Source organism: Acomys russatus, chromosome 9 (genome assembly GCF_903995435.1).
Source record: "Acomys russatus chromosome 9, mAcoRus1.1, whole genome shotgun sequence".
In the NCBI taxonomy this organism is placed as follows: domain Eukaryota; kingdom Metazoa; phylum Chordata; class Mammalia; order Rodentia; family Muridae; genus Acomys; species Acomys russatus.
The window spans coordinates 32805312-32825005 of NC_067145.1; the positions used below are offsets into that span (position 1 = coordinate 32805312).

General features: G+C 53.1%; 1 protein-coding gene across 3 annotated transcripts in view; it reads left to right on the forward strand.

The window, feature by feature from the left end:
- LOC127193835 (solute carrier family 12 member 7) overlaps positions 1–16740 on the forward strand; it is a 52262-nt gene extending 35522 nt beyond the window's left edge. Inside the window, exons 13-25 of one of the 3 annotated variants that reach the window (XM_051151081.1) lie at positions 281–399; positions 790–888; positions 1254–1373; positions 2437–2541; positions 3027–3195; positions 7176–7371; positions 7827–7996; positions 8107–8238; positions 10034–10141; positions 12252–12430; positions 13022–13036; positions 15739–15872; positions 16407–16740. In XM_051151081.1, the coding sequence (XP_051007038.1) occupies positions 281–399; positions 790–888; positions 1254–1373; positions 2437–2541; positions 3027–3195; positions 7176–7371; positions 7827–7996; positions 8107–8238; positions 10034–10141; positions 12252–12430; positions 13022–13036; positions 15739–15872; positions 16407–16498 (1638 nt within the window). In that variant the 3' untranslated portion in view covers positions 16499–16740. Of the gene's footprint in view, positions 1–280; positions 400–789; positions 889–1253; positions 1374–2436; positions 2542–3026; positions 3196–7175; positions 7372–7826; positions 7997–8106; positions 8239–10033; positions 10142–12251; positions 12431–13021; positions 13037–15738; positions 15933–16406 lie in introns of those variants that run through there. The other 2 variants (XM_051151082.1, XM_051151080.1) reach the window with 2 other exon arrangements.
- Positions 16741–19694: the final 2954 nt, after the last annotated feature.

The window sequence follows — 19694 nt, forward strand, 5'->3', positions numbered from 1 at the left end:
AGGATAGGAAAAAAACAAAAACAAAAAACAAAAATACCAAAACAAACAAGCAGACATGGAAGACCATGTGTGGCAGGGATGTCCACTGAGCCTGCCTGTACAGCTGTTGGGTTTTCTTTTGGACCTGGCTGCATACAGTAGGGTGACATGTGACTAAAGCTAGATTTTTGCACATAAGTCCCCGAAGACTTCAGATGACGTTGCCTCATAGATGTTCTATTCACACACAGTAAGGCATCCTCCTGCCCCATCCACTGACCTCTCTCTCTCTCTGCTGCAGGTGTTTGGCCATGGAAAAGCCAATGGGGAGCCCACATGGGCCCTGCTGCTCACCGCCCTCATCTGTGAGACAGGCATCCTCATCGCCTCCCTGGACAGTGTGGCCCCGATCCTGTCCATGTGAGTAGCCTGCAAGGACACCAGTGTGTCGGGTGTGAGGACTTAGCTACTGCTCCTTCCTATTTGGACGTGGAGTAAGGGATAAACATAGAGGGCAGGCACAGGAGGCCATGTGCTGTGGGGCACATAGCTGTTGGGTCAGCTGAGGCCAGTGTGGTTGGACAGATGGGGCCAATAGCTGCTTCTGTGGTATATGGCCAGGGATGGTAGGGGTGTGACTTTTTTGTAAGGTTTTCAGCTGCTGTGTGGAGGCCCATAGAGGAGGCGCCATATGTAGGCAGGGAGGGTCTCCCTAGAAGGCGGCGAGCAGTGGGTGGTAGGGTAGCAGCAGGATACTACTGGGCCACCCTGGGCGGTCAGCAGCCTCCCTGGACTTTCCTTCTGCTCCAGGTTCTTCCTCATGTGCTACATGTTTGTGAACCTGGCCTGTGCTGTACAGACCCTGCTGCGCACCCCCAACTGGCGTCCACGTTTCAAGTTCTACCACTGGTGAGGCCTTGTGTGTGGATGCCTGCCCTAAGAGGCCCACGTGCCTGAGCCCATGCAATCTGTTCTGGAGGCTGCTGGTCTTCCTGAGGCTCCTTTTCAGCACGGAGCTGCGTGGGTGGACAGAGGGCATTCTGTGTTCTGCGTGTGGCTGGGTGTCTTGTCGTGCACCTCAGGAGGGAAAGAGGCAGTTGCACTGTCCTCAGGCTGCAGCTTTGCAGAGTCCTTGGGAGGCATTTCATATTTCAGGGATGACTGAGTGGCAGGCCTGACTGCCAGGGGTTATGGGCTGATTTTCATAGTGGGGAAAGTCTTCCAGGTGCTAGCTGGGGGCTGTGTGGCCCTGATCCGAGCTTCGTGTGCATTAGGACCCTCTCCTTCCTCGGGATGAGCCTCTGCCTCGCCCTGATGTTCATCTGCTCCTGGTACTATGCCCTGGTTGCCATGCTCATCGCTGGCTGCATCTACAAGTACATTGAGTACCGCGGGTGAGTGGCAGACCCCCAGATGGCTGTGACCTCTCCACACTTCCTCATGACCACACAGAGCCAGGGGCCTCCCCAGGGCATGAGTCTGGGCGCTGCTGATGAGGTCTCATGGAGTCCTAGGTATCGGTGTCATCCCCTAGCCCCAGCCAGACTGACTTGCTCAGGTGTGTGCAGGATCAAGTGTCCAAATAGCTGGGGCAGATTTTTTAATTTTTATTTTATTTTTGTTTCACGTGTGTTCTAATTTATTAACAGGCACATCTACGGCTGCATCTGTGGCACATGTATGACAGCTGTAACTGTAGCTGTAAACAGTGTATCTAAGGAATTTTGGACTCTGTCAACCGTAGCACTGATGTGTGATGCCCACTGTAAACATGTGTATGTGTACACACACACACACACACACACACACACACACACACACACTTTCTCTCTCTCTCACACACACTCATACACACACACATACACTCACACACACTCATACAACACATACACACACTCATACATTCACACTCACACACTCACATACACACTCTTTCACACACACACTCACATACACACTCTTTCACACACACACTCACATACATACTCTCACACACTCATATAGACAGTCATACACACATACACTCATACACGCTCACTTACATTCATACACTCACACTAACACACATTCTTCACACCCACTTACACACACTCACACACCCTATGCCAGGATGGTGTGTCCCAAGAGCTACATTACATTCCAGGGTTCCATCCTTACAAAGTTACCTTTGCCCTTCCCTGACAGTTCTGTCCCTTCGCTGGGCCTTGAGACCAATCTAGTTCAGGGCATTCAAGTCATAGTGTCACCGTCATTCTTCCCTTTGTCCCTGGTGTCCCCAGTGATCAGTACAACAAAGGAAGCCCTGCTGCAGACACCCTTCCATTTTACCCAGTAGCCCCTGCTTGTCTTGGGAAGCCCCTTTCTGTCCTGGGTTTACAGAAACTGCGAACGGCCCAGCTAAGCAAACCTTCTTAGAGTGCTCCTGGGACAAAGTGGCCTTCCTCTGTACTCACACAGGGCTGAGAAGGAATGGGGTGATGGCATCAGGGGCCTGTCGCTGAATGCTGCCCGCTATGCCCTGCTGCGTGTGGAACATGGGCCCCCACATACCAAGAACTGGAGGTGAGTACACCCCACAGCCCCAGCCCCAGGATAGCAGAATAGAGCAGAGACCCTTACCCTCTGACTGGGTGCTGTCTCAGAAGCTTTTGCTTTTGTCCCCCTGGGGAGAGATCGGGCAGGACATCACTTCCTGATGATGGAAGAATAGCCAGCTATGGGTCCTGACATCCAATTAGTGACCAGCAGTGTGGGTCAGAGGCATACTCCTTTAAGGGATTTTCCTCTGTCCTAAGGCTGAGCAAAGCACCCTTAGCTGGGACACCTGGAGCTTCAGACACAAGACCTGCACCTGCCCCACCTGTTGTCCTTCCCGTTTCCCTTGTCTTCCCCAGCCCACCTGTCATCTCCCACCTGTCATCTCCCACCTGTTCTTCCTGTGCTGTCTACTTGCTCTTCCCCCATCTCTGTCCCATCTAGCTTGATAGCACTGGAGCCCTGGGTGCGTGTTGCCATTGTAACTCCTGTGCCTGCCTGACTGTCCACAGGCCCCAGGTGTTGGTGATGCTGAACCTGGATTCCGAGCAGTGTGTAAAGCACCCCCGCCTGCTGTCCTTCACCTCGCAGCTGAAGGCTGGCAAGGGCCTGACCATCGTGGGCTCTGTGCTGGAGGGTACCTACTTAGACAAGCATGTGGAGGCCCAGCGTGCTGAAGAGGTAGGCAGGTGGAGGGGCGGGTGAGTGAGGTCAGGGTTACAACCATCTAAGACGGGCTAAGCCATATCCTACGTCTCGAGGCTTAGGAGCTGTTTGTACAGTTTGTACAAGCTGCCACTTGGTTTCTGTCAAGGTGGCTACTAGGTCTGAAGTAAGACTTGAAGAGATGAGGTGTGTATGGTCTCCTGAGACAGAGGGGCAGTGGCAGCTCCCCTCAGCATGCTGTGGGACTGAAGCACTGACAAACCCCGTGCCTAGCCTTGGCACTCTGTTCCTGGTGTCTGTCATAGCTCTCTGTTGTACCCCAGCTTCTCCTAGCAGTTAGAGATGGTGGGTAACGAGGCTGTGTGCTGCCAGAAGGGTGAGTCTTCAACCCTGCTCCTGCAGCTTACTGGCGCCATCTCTGCTGCCCGCTGCCCACAGTTTGTTGGCCCTGTAACTCCCGGGTTCCTGCATGTGCCTTCAGACTGTGACAGGAAACCTCCAGCCTAAGCAGAAGCAGAGCCAGTAGTGTCTTCAGTCACCTTGTGTCCACCTCTAGCCTCTGCTGTCCTCACGAGGCCAGTGTCCTGTCATCTCCAGTGTCCTGTCATCTTCAGCTTGTCAGAAACCTGTTTTACTCCTCTCTCTTTCCATTTGTTTGTGAACCTTACCTAGGGCCCCGTCATGGCTGCCGTGCCTGGGTGTCACCTTCTCCTCTGGAGCGGGGTGATCAGCCAGCTTTTCTCTTACGGCCATCCCTATCCAGTCTTGCTTGTGCCTCTAGGCTTCCTGCTGTCTGTGTGTCCGCAAGCTGCAGCCCAGTTTCTGAGTTCAGCCCCTGCCAGGCAATAAGACTGTTCAAAGAGCGACTGGGCACAGATGGTAATGGCTGTTGATGGCCTAATCCAGCGTGACAGTCAATCCTATGGCATTTTCAATGATGGCATCACTTGCCTGGCCAGCCTCTCAGGCCACTGTGAGATCCGTCAAGTTCAAAGTGGGCAGGAGAAGCCGTGGGTCCATCTCTTGCACCCTGAAGGGGCAGCAGTTGTCCTTCAGTTTGCGGAGCCTTGGATCTGAACACAGGCTGCTGTTGATTGCACACCTGTGAATTTAAGCATTCCAGCGACTGTCCTTAAGGATGGGTGGTTGTCTGTCTTGTCCTTTGGTGTCTGACCAGCCGCTGGTCTGAGGGGCATTCTGTTATGGGGGAGGCGGTGGCTCTGTTTTGGAGAGACTCTGCTTTTTATTCTGTGATATTTCTTGGGCACAAAGACACCAGTGCCTGCTTTAGGCACTGCCGTGCACATGTCTTGTCCAGGTGTCTCCTCCACACTTGCGAGGAAATCCTAGAGCTAAGGCCGCCCCTTGGACAGATTGCAAGGGTGTGCATGGACCACAGCACAAGGGGAAGGCATTTGTGTTGATGTGAGCTTCTGTGGGGGGACCCTCTGACCCGCTTTCCGTCTCCAATCTGATAAGACACGGGAAGAACATCCTTAGCTTTCTTACTTATGTGTCAAAGGAAATCCTTTTCTATTTTGTAGTGCTGGGGGCTGGAACCCAGAACCTCGTACGTGCTAGACAAGTGCCCAGCCACTGAGCCACAACCAAACCTTGGTTGGATGACTTTAATCTAAGTGCTTTTAGGCGGAAGGTTCTGAAGAACACATGTTGAAAAGCAGAAGCCAAGCATTTGCCTCTCCTGGTGACCACAGGAAAGGTTTTAGCGTTGGAATTAGTCATTCCTACTGATCAGCAAAGGCATGAAGGAGCTGCCTGAGGACCCATCTGTCCCTCATGCCAGCATCTGGGACCTGCATCACTTTTCTGATGGAGCTCTGTCCTCCAGTCAGACTGGTGTTGGTAGTATAAAGTTGAAAGCAGTTTGGGAAAGCCTTTTTAAATGTTCAAAGTGTGTTTAAGAAACTTGCTGCTTGGTGTTTCCTTAACTTACCAGGGTTAATATACCTTCCCTCGGCTGCAATGATCGCATGAGAGGGCTTGAGGGTTTGAGTCACCTCATCCTTTCCCGAGCATCCCATCTTCTCCTCCCGCGAGTCTCTCTCTCTGCTCACAGTGGCCTTGGCAGGTGTGCCGACTTCTTGTCTGGGCCAGGTGCCTGCCTGGTCAGGGCTCTGGCCTCTAAAGCAGTAGACTGGGCCAGGCTTTCTCTGTAAGGCAAGAGCTAAAACCCAGCTCCAGCTCCTTGATTCTAAGCACAGGAAAAGCAATATGGCAACCAGTGTCAGGGACACAAGCATCACAAAGCCAGGGCCGCGGTGCATTGCTGCCCTGTACGGTAGGCATGCCCTTCCGGACAGTACTCCATAGCCACCTCTGTGCTGTGACCTTCAGCCCATAGGAGAATAGGGTAGCCTTGCCACATGCCATCACGCTGACTCAGCCTCTCTAGTACTTCTCCTGTGAAACCCCCATTGTGGGCACCGTTCTTCCCTGCCTGCCTGGGAGCAGCTGTGTCCCTGTGACCACACCTCCTGCCTGGGCTGCCTCCCACTTACTGGCATGTTCCCCTTTTAGGACAGTGTGTTTAGATCGTTCCTGACTCATGCAGAATTCTATAAGTGGAACGTGCTTGTGAGAGCCTCCTCTACCCTGGATGGTTGGCGGTTGGTGGGAGTGAAGAGGAAGTTGGGGAGGAGGGGAAGGAGAATGGCTGGGAGCCATGTGTATTCTCAGTACAGCTCTAGTTGTGGAGCTGTGATACAGGGCAGTGTCACTGTGGGGCTCACACAGGAGGTAGTTGAAATCAGGCAGAGGAGGGAGAAAAGTGTCCTGGGACTTGTGGAGCAAACACAGACCAGGTGAAGACTAAATTTGAGGTGCGGGCAGGGTGGGCTGTACTTCCTGCCTCTTCTAGTTCCGGGGCTCCAGGCGTCCCTAGGCTGGAGGTGGCACCTTTCAACCTCAGCCTCTGTTTCCACTTGGCTGCCTTCCTTCTATCTCAGATCTCTCCCTGCCTTTTCAGGGTTAATTGTTACTGGGTTCAGGGTCCCACTGAACGGGTCAGGATTCCTTCTGCAAGGACGCTTTTCCAAATAAGGTCACATTTTCCCATCTTGGCTATAACATGGTCCTAATGAGCCCCTTTTGGGACACCATTCAGCCACTCACAGACCTAGTTCCCCAAGCATATCTGCCTCCCATGCCAACCTCATCCAGCTCATTATGGGGTCTCCAAAGTCTTGACCCTCGCAGCATCGATAACCAAGTCTGAATCTCATCATAGGCTACATCTCTGTGTTTACCGTGAGATGCGGAAAATGGATGCCTAAGGGGAGAGTGCAGAGGCGTGCGGGTGACCATCCACATAAGTGTGAAGTCGAGTAGGGCTGTTGTTCTCAGTACCACTGACGCCCTGCACCCAGTGGGACCTAGGAGCCGTAGAAGGAGAACAGCATCCCTAGGGGCTGTTGAATACTGAATGGTGTGCCCCGAGTCATTGACCCCAAGCGGCTCTGGAGAGGGAGGAGCTGTCCTGGTAGATGCCTGGCATAGTGATGGGATGACAGAAGTAGACGAGAGTGGACGCTGACGTTGTGTCTTGTCTGATAGTTCTTGCTGGAGCCCTTGATTTGCTCAAAGGCTGTTAAGGTCAACCCATGAAACATGACTCCGTGAGCACTTGATGCTTTTTGTCTCATATGAACCACCCCCCCCCCCAATCCAAACAATAGTGGATGGTTGATAACGTCAGAGATGATGTTAATGCACTACCTGGCACCCTGGTGGTGACCCTGCTTGACACCTGTGCTCAGCTGTACCTCATGGTATCAGGTTCACTCTGTCTCTTAACCACACGTGTGTATAAACACACACGGCCAGCAACTCTTCAGCACTCCTCAACATCTCCATCCCTAAACACCAGGCTGTGGCATGTTTGTGGACCCCCACACTGCCGTGGTGATGGACGCGATGCCCCTGACGTGTGTCTTGGCATCACGCACTGATGCCCTAACCCCCCTCAACTCCCACAGAATATCCGGTCTCTGATGGGTGCAGAGAAGACCAAAGGCTTCTGCCAACTGGTGGTGTCCTCCAACCTGCGAGATGGTGCATCCCACCTGATCCAGTCAGCTGGCCTCGGTGGCATGAAGCACAACACTGTCCTCATGGCCTGGCCAGAGGCCTGGAAGCAGGCAGATAACCCTTTCTCCTGGAAGAACTTTGTGGGTGGGTGCGGCAGCCATTCCCCACCCACCCCAATCCCTCCCCCCACCCCCTAGGTTCCATGGTAGCCCTACAGGTGTTGCTGTCATACCCAAGTGTCTGGCCAGAGAGTATATGTTTGGGACCTTTGGATGTGCTGGCCAAGTCGTTTGTCACTGGAAAAGCAAATGGCTGCTCTACAATCTTTAATATTTTCCCGCCTCATGTCCAAGCCCAATCCCCATTTAGGGATTTTCCTAGAATGTGACACACAGTTCCCTGGAGATCACAGAGTGGCTGGTGACATGAAAATTCTTCTTTGATGCCCTTTCTGGGTAGATGACTTCATGGCACCCTGCCTACTTAGCCTGTGACAGTCTCCCCACTGCCTGGAGGAAAGCTAGCTGCCCCCCCCCCCCATGACATCCCACGGTCCACCTGGCCCTTGGCAACTCACCCACGGGCGCCTCTCTCCACAGACACTGTCCGGGACACGACAGCAGCACATCAAGCATTGTTGGTGGCCAAAAACATCGACTTGTTCCCACAGAACCAAGAGCGCTTCAGCAATGGGAACATCGATGTGTGGTGGATCGTGCACGATGGCGGCATGCTCATGTTGCTGCCCTTCCTGCTGCGCCAGCACAAGGTGACCGCCCTAGGGCTGCAGGGCAGCAGCTAGGCTACAGGGACTGCCCTGCAGCGTGGAGGGTATGGCCTCACCCGAGTTCCTGCAGAAACGTCCCCTCCCTTCCCCAGGTGTGGCGAAAGTGCCGCATGCGCATCTTCACCGTGGCCCAAGAGGATGACAACAGCATCCAGATGAAGAAAGACTTGCAGATGTTCCTGTACCACCTCAGGATCAGCGCTGAGGTGGAGGTGGTGGAGATGGTACGTACACGGCTGTGTGCCCTGGGCGGGTGGGTACGAGGCAGAACCTGGATGTCACGCTACGCCTCTGCAGTCATAGATGACACATCCCAACACATGCCTCTGGGTGACGCTTGCGTAGTCTTACTGTCCCCATCCATACTCCGTGTCTGAGCATGTCTCAGTTGACAGCAGCTCAGTGGAGAAGCCCCATGGGTGAGGCTTGCCCAGAGGTCTGGGGCCTGCTGCTCTGTTTCTGTCCTGTGGCTTCACGGTTCCACAGCTAGAAATGACCTGCCCATCCGTGGGTATATAGGGCCACGTGTGACGTCATGCTGCAGCTAACAGGCAGAATAAAGCGGCCATGGGCCACAGTCGATGCAGTTTACTGTGTCTGAATGCCTAAGGATGCCCACTCCAGCTGTCCCTGACGATCCAGGGTCAGACTATGGACTGAGCAGCCCCATGTGGGTGAGCTATGTGCTCTTTTCTCCTCACTGTCTTCTGCTTTCTCTGAATGCCGCGTCTTCACCTGTGTGGTCTATATGCCTTACTCCTCAGTCACTTGATCATGGCTGACTTGATCGGGGCCCTGCCCAGTCTGTGCCTGGGTAGGTGCAGCCCGCTCCTTGGAGTAGCACTGAAGGGTGTCACATTTAGTAGAAATAGTCACAGAGAGGCCTACTCTTCCACAGAGGGGTTATGTTTGGTGAAGGGTGTCCCAAAAGGGCCCATTTCCTTTCTATGGCTATGTGGAGTGTCACATTAGGTAGAGGGGCCTCCCACCATCCTCCCATGGTCACATGGAGGAGTCCCAGCCCAGCCCTAGGGCCACAGAGGCACTTCTTTGCTAGAGCTTGCAAACTGCTTGTCTCTGCCCGTGTCTCTTTAATCATGGATGAGGTCTGGCATCTCTCTGCATTATTGACGACCTCTTGCATTTTCTTGTCAGCTCCCAGGGAACCTTGTGGTACAGGGCTGTGTTCTTCTCCCTCTGTAAGAGCTTTGTGTAAGTCAGAGGGCAGGTTGCGTATCGCTGGGTTTTGTGCTCTGGGTGTGCTGTTCAGAAGCGCATATCTACATCTGGCCATTTCCCAGCCATCTGGAGTTGCAGACTCACTCTCTGTGGCTTCTACCTGCAACCACCTCTGTAGATGGCATCTACAAGTCATAGAAATAGCATCATTAGCAGTCAGACACGATCCTTTTGACTAAGTAACAGAAGCTGCCCAGAAAGGAGTCCTGGAAGAAGAGGTCTTACCAGGCAGCCCAGGGCTAAGGGTGGAGACCAGCAACCAGGCGCTGGCCGCCACCTGCCAGTATCCTCAGGTCACTAGTGCTTAAACACTGCGCTGCGTCCCTTGGTTTGGTATCTCTTTCCTATGAATTTAGTAACTCTGAAGAGTAAGCTTGTCTGGACAGGACATGACATCAGTTACTTGGAAGTATATGTCCCTTAGGACCAGCTCCTGCAGATGAGCCAGCAATACCCTGTCCATAACCCTGACCAGCTGTGTGCTTGGTCAGTGTGATATACAGTAGCATCGTTGCCTGTGTTACAGAGTCCCCGGCAGGGATGCTAGTTGGCTGTAGTATTTTTCCACCTGTTGTTGCAGACTGCATACTTCCACCCATGGTCACACTTTCTCATGCTCTCCCAGGCTGCTCTGGGATAGAGTGCCGACACTCCAGGGACAGAAATCATGGCCACTGCTCGCTCGGCTCCACTTGACAAAGAGGGTTGGGTAGATCGGGTTTGTCAGTGACCCCATGTTTTGCATACACCGTTGACTTTTGTGGCTTGGCACTTTTTTAGGTTGAAAATGATATTTCTGCATTCACCTATGAGAAGACGCTAATGATGGAGCAGAGGTCACAGATGCTGAAACAGATGCAGCTGTCCAAGAATGAGCGGGAGAGGGAGGTGTGTGCGCTGGGGAGAAGAAAGGGGGGATCACAGCCTTCTGGCCCCAATCATGGGATCTGTGTTAATGGGAGCACAGAGCAACCCGGCAACACATGCCTCTGGATTCACACGCTTCCAGTGGCATTTGGCATGGGTCGTTAATGGAAAGCGAGTGAGGCCAACCTGTGCCCGTTGTTACAGCGTGACTCTGAGGGCTGGGGCGTCTTTGTGGTCACTTCAGCCCCTCACGTCTTTTGTTGTACATATTCCGGAATCTGACCTGTAGCCCTGCAGGATGGAAGGAGTGATTCTTTATGGGATCACTGATGACACACTGTGGTCACAGTGGCATAAGAACCCTCTGCTTCCCACCACCCTGTCACCTCACTGGGTCACAGGGCTAACTGCTGGAATCAGAGCAGAGTTTCCTCAGGTTCCTAGGAGAGCTGGGGGCAAAGGAGACCTAGGGTCCAGACAGGATGCCCTCCATGACTGTGGACAGAGCCTCCAGCGTGGGTGCCTGGCAGCTGGCTCCAGCGTTCTTTGGGAAGACTCGGTGGCTTTGTTTCTGTCACCGTCCCTGTGGGCTTCAGGGTGCCAGCCAGTCTGTTCTGGCCTCAGCCAGGACAAAGAACCCATACTAGGTTAAGTGGCATCTTTAACCTGGAGAATTACTACACTCGGATAAAGAAGGGTTTTGGGGGTAGGAGGCTGGCATTCAAGAGTCTGACTTCAGCAGAGATGTTCTTCCATGCGAGACAGAGGCCTCTAGTTTGATTGGAGCAGGGCGGGTGGGGACGTTCAGTTGCGCTGCTAGAATCTCCTGGGTATGCTGTGGTAGGTTACCAACAGGCTCTTCTTCCCTGTGGAGACTGGGGAAGTTAAGCCCATGTTGGAAATGAGGACACTAGGACCATGGGGCTCAGATACAGCTGAGTTGACCCATGTTGCCGTGGGTCTGACGAAGTCAAGGCTGAGCCTTACCTTATGGGTCTTTCAATGTCCATCACGGAGGCCCCTCACGATAACCTCTGCTGTATAGACAACACTGAGTGGCTCAGGCTAAGTAGCATTCCCTGGTGGATTTTGACCCATCCTGGCTGGGGTTCTGCAGGTGAGCAGGCAGTAGTAAGTCCTTACTCACACAGGCCAAGGCTACGAGGGTCAAGCAGGTGGCAGGTCTTCAGTCAGCCAGATTCACTTCTTTGGATCACACAGAGGGTATGTGTCCTTATGTGTCCTCATCTACCAGTGGCTTACATTGCCAAGTATGAAGAAGACAAGTTGCTACCTCTCGCTGTTGCTCCCCTGGGGACATCGATTTGTCATGTGGGGACATTTATGAGTCCTAGGGGTGTCTGGGGATTTCTGTGTCTTCATCTGCATGTTGCCCGACTTAGCCTCCACGTAGGTAGATATGCCTAGTGGAACAAGGTCTCCTAGAGCCTTTTGTCCTCACTGGACTCTGAGAAGTTCCCTGTCTCTGAGCTTTAGCTGTGGGTCTGTGAGACAGATACCATGTTCCCTTTTGTCCTTGCCTGTTGACAGCCCAGATTCAGAGCATCTGTGATGGTTCGCAGAGCCCAGATAAGGGGAAGAACTGCTCTGACCTTTGACCCTCTCAGATCTTTAAACATTCACTTCACTCCCTTGATGCTTAAGCCATGGGATGGGGCCATGTAGGCAGACGCTCCCTTGCTCGTCCTCCCAGGGCTACCAGGCACCACACACTTATGACCCTCCAGGGCCCCTGATGGAAGCCATGTACCATGGTGTGTCCGGTTGACGTGTGCATCAGGGTTGATGATTGAGAGTTCAGGGCTATACCAAGTAAGGAGAGTCTGGTACCCGTGTTGCTTTAGCTCAGCAGAGTCCCAGGTCAAGGCAGGAAAGTGAGGAATAAAGAGGTTGTGGAGGGAACCAGGAGTCCATATGGTAATATAAGAGATAGGGGAGATGCTTGTGGGGTGGGGGCAGGGCCAGGGCCCTGTGTGGAGGGGTCCTAGCCAGTTGGCACGTGAACATTCTTGATTCCTTCTGCAGCCTGCTTGCCTCATTGGTCATGTTCTCGCGAGGGTGGCTTCCAAGAGCCACTCCCTGATCCGACCTTCTGCTGTTCCCTCACCAGGCCCAGTTGATTCACGACAGGAACACCGCATCCCATACCACAGCGGCCGCTAGAACCCAAGCCCCACCAACACCCGACAAAGTCCAGATGACGTGGACGAAAGAGAAACTCATTGCGGAAAAACACAGGAACAAGGACACCGGCGCACCGGGCTTCAAAGACCTCTTCAGCCTAAAACCGTGAGTGTCTGGGCGGCCTGGGCCAGCACACAGAGAGAGAACACCATCCCTGGCCTCTAAGGAGATTTGGAGGGCACTGGCCCACAGGCCTGCAGAGCACTGGGACCAGCCCAAGGCTGTGTGTGCTATCAGTGCCAGCGAGCCAGGTCATGAGGGGACTGAGCTATGAGCCTTACTCTCTGGCTGGGAGAGATGAGCTTAGTCTCCTTGGGAAGGTGGAGCTTCCGACCCCTATAGTCTAAGCTGCCGCCATGGACCTCTGGGGTCCTGCCATCTTGGCTGACTTGAGAATCTCAAGTCCGTTAGGTCCTTGTGGCTGTCACAGAGCTGTGGCGACGCCATCATGACTGGTTCAGTTAAGTCTTAGTGACACAGCCTTCAAGCCCACAAGAGGGCCAGAGCCCCCCTTTAACTGGGTTTTCATGGCAGGATAATGCTAAAGCTCCAGTTTCCTAGGGAGGGGAAGGAGTGGGCGTCCGTTGAAGGGCCAAGGCCAGCCATCTTACCACTTAGTCAGCCGTACTTGAATTGGTTCAGTCGTGTGGTGTCTTCTGCTGGAGTAACCTGCTCTTTGTGTTTTCTTCCATGTAGAGAGTGGGGAAACCTGTAAGTGAACCTTAATTTTTTAGGCTGCCTCTTAGACCGAGTTGCCTTGCATGCCTGCGTGTGTACAGCCCTGTGTGCATAGAGCATCCTGTGGACCCCTCACTGCCTCCACTCAGAGTGACTCAGGGCACATACCCAGATGTCCTTCTCTAAATGACACCAAAGAGAGTACGGGAGGGCTGGCCCTGAGCTGCTCTGAGAAGGGGCAGGTGTGTGCTTCCTGCAGCAATGAGCAAGCTCACCCACATCCCTCAAGTCTACTCAGTCAATATAGCATTGCTTCCCTGGCTCTGCACCCACCCGGGAAGCTGCCATCCTTTCCAGTGAGAAAGGGCTGTGGATGAATTCTGTGTAGTCAGATTTCCTGTGTGTGAGCTAAGGGGCTGGACGTCAGGAGCAGGGATCCAAAGTCTGTAGTCTGAGGGCCCCCTGCAAGCCCATGGGCAGGAGCATTCTGTGCCCTTGTCCCTCACGGGCAGGTAGTGTACAAGGCAGTGTACCAGAATTACTCAGACCCTGAGTAAACCTCGAAAAGCTGAGAGCACCCCAGGCTCCCTGCTATATGCAAAATATAAAAGCCATCCCACCCCCACAGCTTATTAAAACACATAATCAGCATAGGAACAGGGGTTGACCCCACACCCCTTGTGCACATGTACCTATACACACATGTCCCCACATGTACATACAGATGCCTGGACACACACGGGGACTCTTGGTGGTGTACTTATCTATCCTTCAGGTCCCAGGCTCAGCCAGGGTCAGGAAGATGTGGTTAGAGTTCGGGCCTGTGTGTCTTGGTGAGTCTAGCAAGAGATGTTGTCTCCTTTTACAATTTCCCTGGAGCATACATGGCTGTGGCTGTGTGTCGGTTAGAGGGCATGTGAGTACAAGTTAGAGAACATGTATACTGGCTAGAACATGTGTGCCCCAGTGAAAGCTCATGCATGTGTTACCAGATGAGCATGTGTGCTAGTTTGAGTACATTTGTGTTGTGTACACACGAGTGTACCTACCTGCATGTGTGTTGGTGTGCACCTGTTAGCATTTGTAGGCATTTGAATGCATGGGTTTTCTATTTTGGGTGGTCTTGGACAGCTCTGCTGACAGCCAGCCAAGGACATGTGACTTCACCTCCTGCTGCCAAGACTGCTGTATAGACTTGCGCTCCCAGGTCTGGACACTGTCTAGAAAGTTCATCTGTACAAGACATTTTACTGATTAACTCTGCTGGGTTACTGGGAACAGAGGCGGGGTTCAGTTAGCTTTCAGAACTCAAGGACCTTTCCTGGACCCTCTGTTGTTTTTCTAGCTTCAACAGGGCATGCCATATTGGAATGGATAACAGGCCAACCCAGAACTTAGGTTCCACGTGACTGCTGTACTCTCTCACCCCTAGGCTCTTGCATTTTATGCAGTTTGGGAACTGCTGTTGGACCAAGCACACAGTAATTGTGCCCTTTCCACGTACTGAATTCAGGGTTCCTGTAATGAAAGGCCTGAATGGTGCCACAAAGACTGACCTATAATTTTATCAAATTAAACTGAAGAGAGATGACAAAGGGCCGACGACTGTTTGCTTCCCTGGAGAACGGCAGTTACAAGCTGAACTACTTGGCTTAGAGTTGAGTTGATCATGGGTGTGACTGTGGGGCATCTGAGGACCTCTCCGTGACCCTCTCAAATGGCAGCTTCATCTGCTTGTCCCTGTATCCGAGGCACAGATGCCTCCTCTCAGAAGGGCTACAATCAAGACTGTGTGGCCAAAGTTCTGCCCTATGTCCTGAACTCAAGCATGTGCCAGATGTCCCAGTGCAGACAGAAGTACAAATCCACTGGGACAGGCAGTGCTCTGAACATTGGTTCTGTGTGTGGTTGGTCCGGTTCTTCGGCTGCCTGAGCACTTATATGTGCTAGTGAGTATAAATCTCAAGTGTCCTCAAACTACCCAGGGACACTGAGGAGTACTGTGCCCCTTACAGCCACAGAGCACACACAGTGTGAAAGTGATGGGAGTCAGTGGTGCTCTGCTCACTTCAGAGGCTGCAAACGCAAGTCTGGACCATGCAGTGCTAGAAGCTTCTTATTTGATAGTCACAGCTTGGCAGTGTCATCTGGGTTGGCTAAGGGCAGGAAAGAGGGCAACCGAGTCCAGAGCCAGTTCTCTGCTGAATCCCAGCCACAGCACAGAACCTGACAGTACCTGGATGGTGCCATCGTGACTGGCTAGAGGACACTAGCCTCTCCTTTTGAGCACCTAGTTCCAGCCACACCTTAGTACTGTGTACTCAGCTCAACAGATAGGCTACGGGGAAGCGTGTGTTGTCAGGAGGGTGCCAGGGATTCAGCAGTCATACCACTGCCCTAAGACACAGGGCGGTGCCCTCACCTGCCATGACATTACCACTTCTGCCTGTACCAATGGCTGCTTCGCAAGTGCAGCTTACTGTGTTGTAGTTTACCTGCATTATTACCTCATGGTCCCTAGGAGCTTAGCAGTTTAGTGATGCTCTGTTCTACAGTGTCTAGAACCAAATGCTTTCTGCTGCTAAGTCAACCCCCCCCCCCCCACACACACACCCTATCCTCAGATAACTTGCTGAGCCCGGCCCTTCCTAGCGCACATGAACACAATGGGAAGGCCTGGGCAGACTGCAGGCCACGAGCCCACTGTGCTGCCCACTATACTGTCCTCCTCCCAGGGACCAGTCCAACGTCAGGAGGATGCACACCGCTGTGAAGCTCAATGGTGTTGTTCTCAACAAGTCCCAGGACGCCCAGCTGGTGCTGTTGAATATGCCAGGCCCTCCGAAAAATCGGCAGGGGGATGAGAACTGTATCCTTTTCCAGTGCTTCCTGCTGGCGGCGGCATGAGCAGGGTTGCAGCTGTGGCACACGGCCAGGCATCCTTCCTCTCGTTCAGAGGGGACGGGGGAAGACATGCAGCGTGAGGGGGTGGGGGGGGGGCAAGACAGGCAGTGATGTGGGGTACAGTGAGAAGGTCCACCTGAGCCCTTCAGTGCCAGAACATGCTTTTCTACCTGCTGTGTGCCCTGCATTAACTAATTACCCTGGGGACCCTGGAGATGGGAGTCTTTGGGGGAAGTGACATTGCCTTTGAGCTCCTGAGGATGAGTGATGGGCCCTTCCTTAGCGCTGGGGACCAAACACAGGGCCTTGAGTACGGTAGAAAGCAACTCTACCCAGGCCACAGCACCACCCCAGGGCGCACCTTTGATTTGCTTTTACACCTGACCTGAGGTCTGCCCATCTGCCACCTGGCCTTGGCTCCTCAGGCTGAGTCTGTAGTATGAACTGGGGTCCTTGGTGTGGCCAGTTAAGATTGATATGGCCTTAACGACCCACCCAGACATGGAATTTCTTGAGGTCTTGACCGAGGGTCTGAACAGGGTCCTCCTGGTCAGGGGTGGCGGCCGGGAAGTCATCACCATCTACTCCTAACCCTGCCGCCTAGACACACCTGGATGGGGTCAGGACTGTTGCTAGCAGCCTGTGGCCAGGCTGGGGCCCACCAGCGTGCTATCTGGTCATTGCCCTGGCAGTTGTTGCCTGGCCTACCAAGATGCTGCAGTGATTCCGGCCACCTGCCACACATGGCTTCCCACAGACATAACACCCCCTAGGCTTCCTCCAAACAGAAGATGCTCCGGGGGAGTACCTGGAGCTGTTCTGATAGGAATGGCTGCGGCATCTCTGTGGGCAATGGTTGGTGTACCCAGGAACTCTGGGGCAGCTCTTGCCTTTACCTCCAGATATTAGGATCACTTTTCTGAGGATGACTGTCCAGCATTTTGTGGCAGTTAACACTTCATTTCTACACAAGCAAGCACACAGTTCCTTGGGGGGAATAGAATGCCAGTGAGCTGGCAATGGGGATTGGCTTGTGCCTTTTTTGTTCCTCTGAGTATCCTTGCTGTACTTCCCATACAGTAAGCAAGCTGAGGACTGTCTACCCTCCTGTCCTCATTCCGTGCCCACACTCCTCAGGCATGGCTCAGAGTACCACTGGGCAGTGAGATAGTGTTTACAGGGCTGGAGCGGGTCACCCTTTGGGCCGGTGGTGCCTGCCAGCTGTGTTCCCACCTGAGTTTAATGCCCTAGGAGCTTCTGCAGAGCGAACCTTTGTTCTGCAGAGCCAGGACCCTTTTGCAGCTAGTCCGCTTTCTCTTTTCATGGGGACCTGGCCAGTTTATTTCATAAGCACTGGGTTGGGAACATCACGCAGGTGAACGCAGAGAGCCACAGTGTGACAGCAAACAGCAGCAACCCTGAGGATTCTTCTGCACCTAGTCCACGACAGCAGGTGCCTTCCAGAGTGTGGACCACGATGTGGCTCAAGCATACAGCTTTGCACACGACATGCCGTCCCATCCCTCACCCTCCTCCTGGGGAGAAGAACCAGGCCCAGCCCAACGCCGTCAGCAGCAGCAGCCACAGCCCTGGGTCTCCGGCTTCACTGAGCTGGGGCCACAGGTGCCTCTGTACTTTTCAGGAGCCTGGCAGATGATTTGCACTTTACCCCTGAGCACTCTGCTCTGTAGGTCATGGTTTGTTCACAGGCTGTGGGCAACAGCCGCAGTCCGTTCCTCACGTTCTGTAATGGCGTATTTATTTATTTAACCCTTCCTGGGGAAGCGTGATAGAGATCGCTTCTGTGTGGATGTCCCGTGCTGTCATGCACTGGGGCCATCTCTGGCTTCCTCCAAGAGACTCAACCCTGTCCACATTTACAAAGTCTCTGTTGGGGTAGAGGCCAAGTTTGCACCTGCACGGGTTCCTCGGAGACTGGTAGGCTGCCAGAGGTCAGCTCACCAGGGTAACCACAGCCCAGTACGTAACCCCATCAGCACAGTGATTTGCACTCCTGCCTTGGCTCACCTCTGACATTGGTTCAGACTCCTGAGCCCTCAGTGCCCAGAGCAGGGCAGGTGGGGTGCCTCTGCCAGCGGTTAGGAATGCCCTGGGTGGCTGGCCTTTCCAGTCAGTGTCTGGCCTCCTTTCTCTTGCAAACTCCGTGTTCCTGGTAATTGTGGCCATTCGAATCAGCTTCAGGTTTTCCTTTTTATAGGCTTTTGTCTTTGTATGACTTTGTTAGTAGAAGAGTAAAGTTCTATGAAATGTAAGCGTTTGAAGAACCTCATGTGTCTCATTTACCATAAAATTCAGTGGTGGGAGAAGATGCACTTCCCCAACCCTTCCCAGCTTCTTGGAGGTCTACTGCAGAACTGGTCGCTCAGGGTCAACCTCCTGCATTGGAGAAGTGCTACAAAAATACTAAGGGAAACTCTCCCGCCAGCTTGTTAGGGTTTGCTTAAGGATGGGAACCCCAGAATCATCCTGGCCTGGGTAGCAGGCAGGAGCGGTACGGCTGTGTGCCCAGGTCTGAGCCCTAAAGAGACAGAGGTATAGAGGGACAAGGACCCTACACTTGCCTGAATTTGCTAGGAAAGGGGGCGGGCGCAGGGGGATGGTTAAGAGACCTCCATGTCTTAACAGAGCACGTGGCCAGTTCAGGGCAGCCCTCACATTTGAGAGGGTATTTGAATAGAACCCAGAGTCAAAGGGTTCATCCTGAAAGTGATGGCGCACCTGCTGAGAAAGCGGCATCTTCTTGGTGATACCTTTGTTCCCTTTCTGTCTTTTATTTGGCAGTGTACAAAGATCAGGTTGTTCAGGGTTAGGAACACACAGTAGCTACAACCTCACAGTTGCCACCCTCTCCTGTTACCAGGTAATGCCAACTGCCATGGAGGCACCGTCCTGGTACCCGCACAGAGTACCAAGCATCCCAGCCTTTTGCCTCTGTCTCCACTTGCAGCTTTTCAGTTTTACTTCTAGGCGGTCCTGGAGAACCCGAGTCAACCCAGGCCAAGTTACTACACCTCAGCAGACCTACTCACTGCTCTCATCTACATGTGTAGACACTAGCGACCATGTCCAGAGTAGCTGTTGAAGAACACAAGCAACTTGGGGGGGGTAGTCTCACTAGACTGTTCACGCTGGTCTTGAACTGTAGCTCTTGATGTAGCCTCCCACAAGCACTCACTCCACACCCAGCTAAATGATCTGGGGTTTTGTTTTGTTTTTCATTTTGTTCACAAATGCTTTCCTATTTCTTTTAGCCTCACATGTGCAGCACTGGCACTGAGGACCCTGCTGAGGCTTGGTTCGTCACTGACTGGAGTGCTGCAGACTCCTGCTTACCAATTCACATAGTTGCAGATTCTTGGCCCTGCCATGAGCTTGTTAGGGTTTCCACCTGGCCTGAATTTTTAAAACATGAAGTCAATGCTCAGACTTGGCAGAACCTTCCCCCACTTCCCTAGGTGCTCAGCTGAGACATGGCCCAAGATCTCATTAGGGATATCCCATATGATTCCTCTCAGAGCCTGAAAGGACCTCTTTTTTCAATATTATATATACAGTGTTCTACCTGCATGTAAGGCCTGCAAGCCAGAAGAAAGCACCAGATCTCATTATGGATAGTTGTGAGCCATCATGTGGTTGCTGGGAATTGAACTTAGGTCCTTTGGAAGAGCACCCAGTGCTCTTAATCCCTGAGCCATCTCTCCACCCCCTGAAAGGACCTCCTAACACAGCCTAGTATAGGAATGCTGCATGCTGGGTGGACACACAG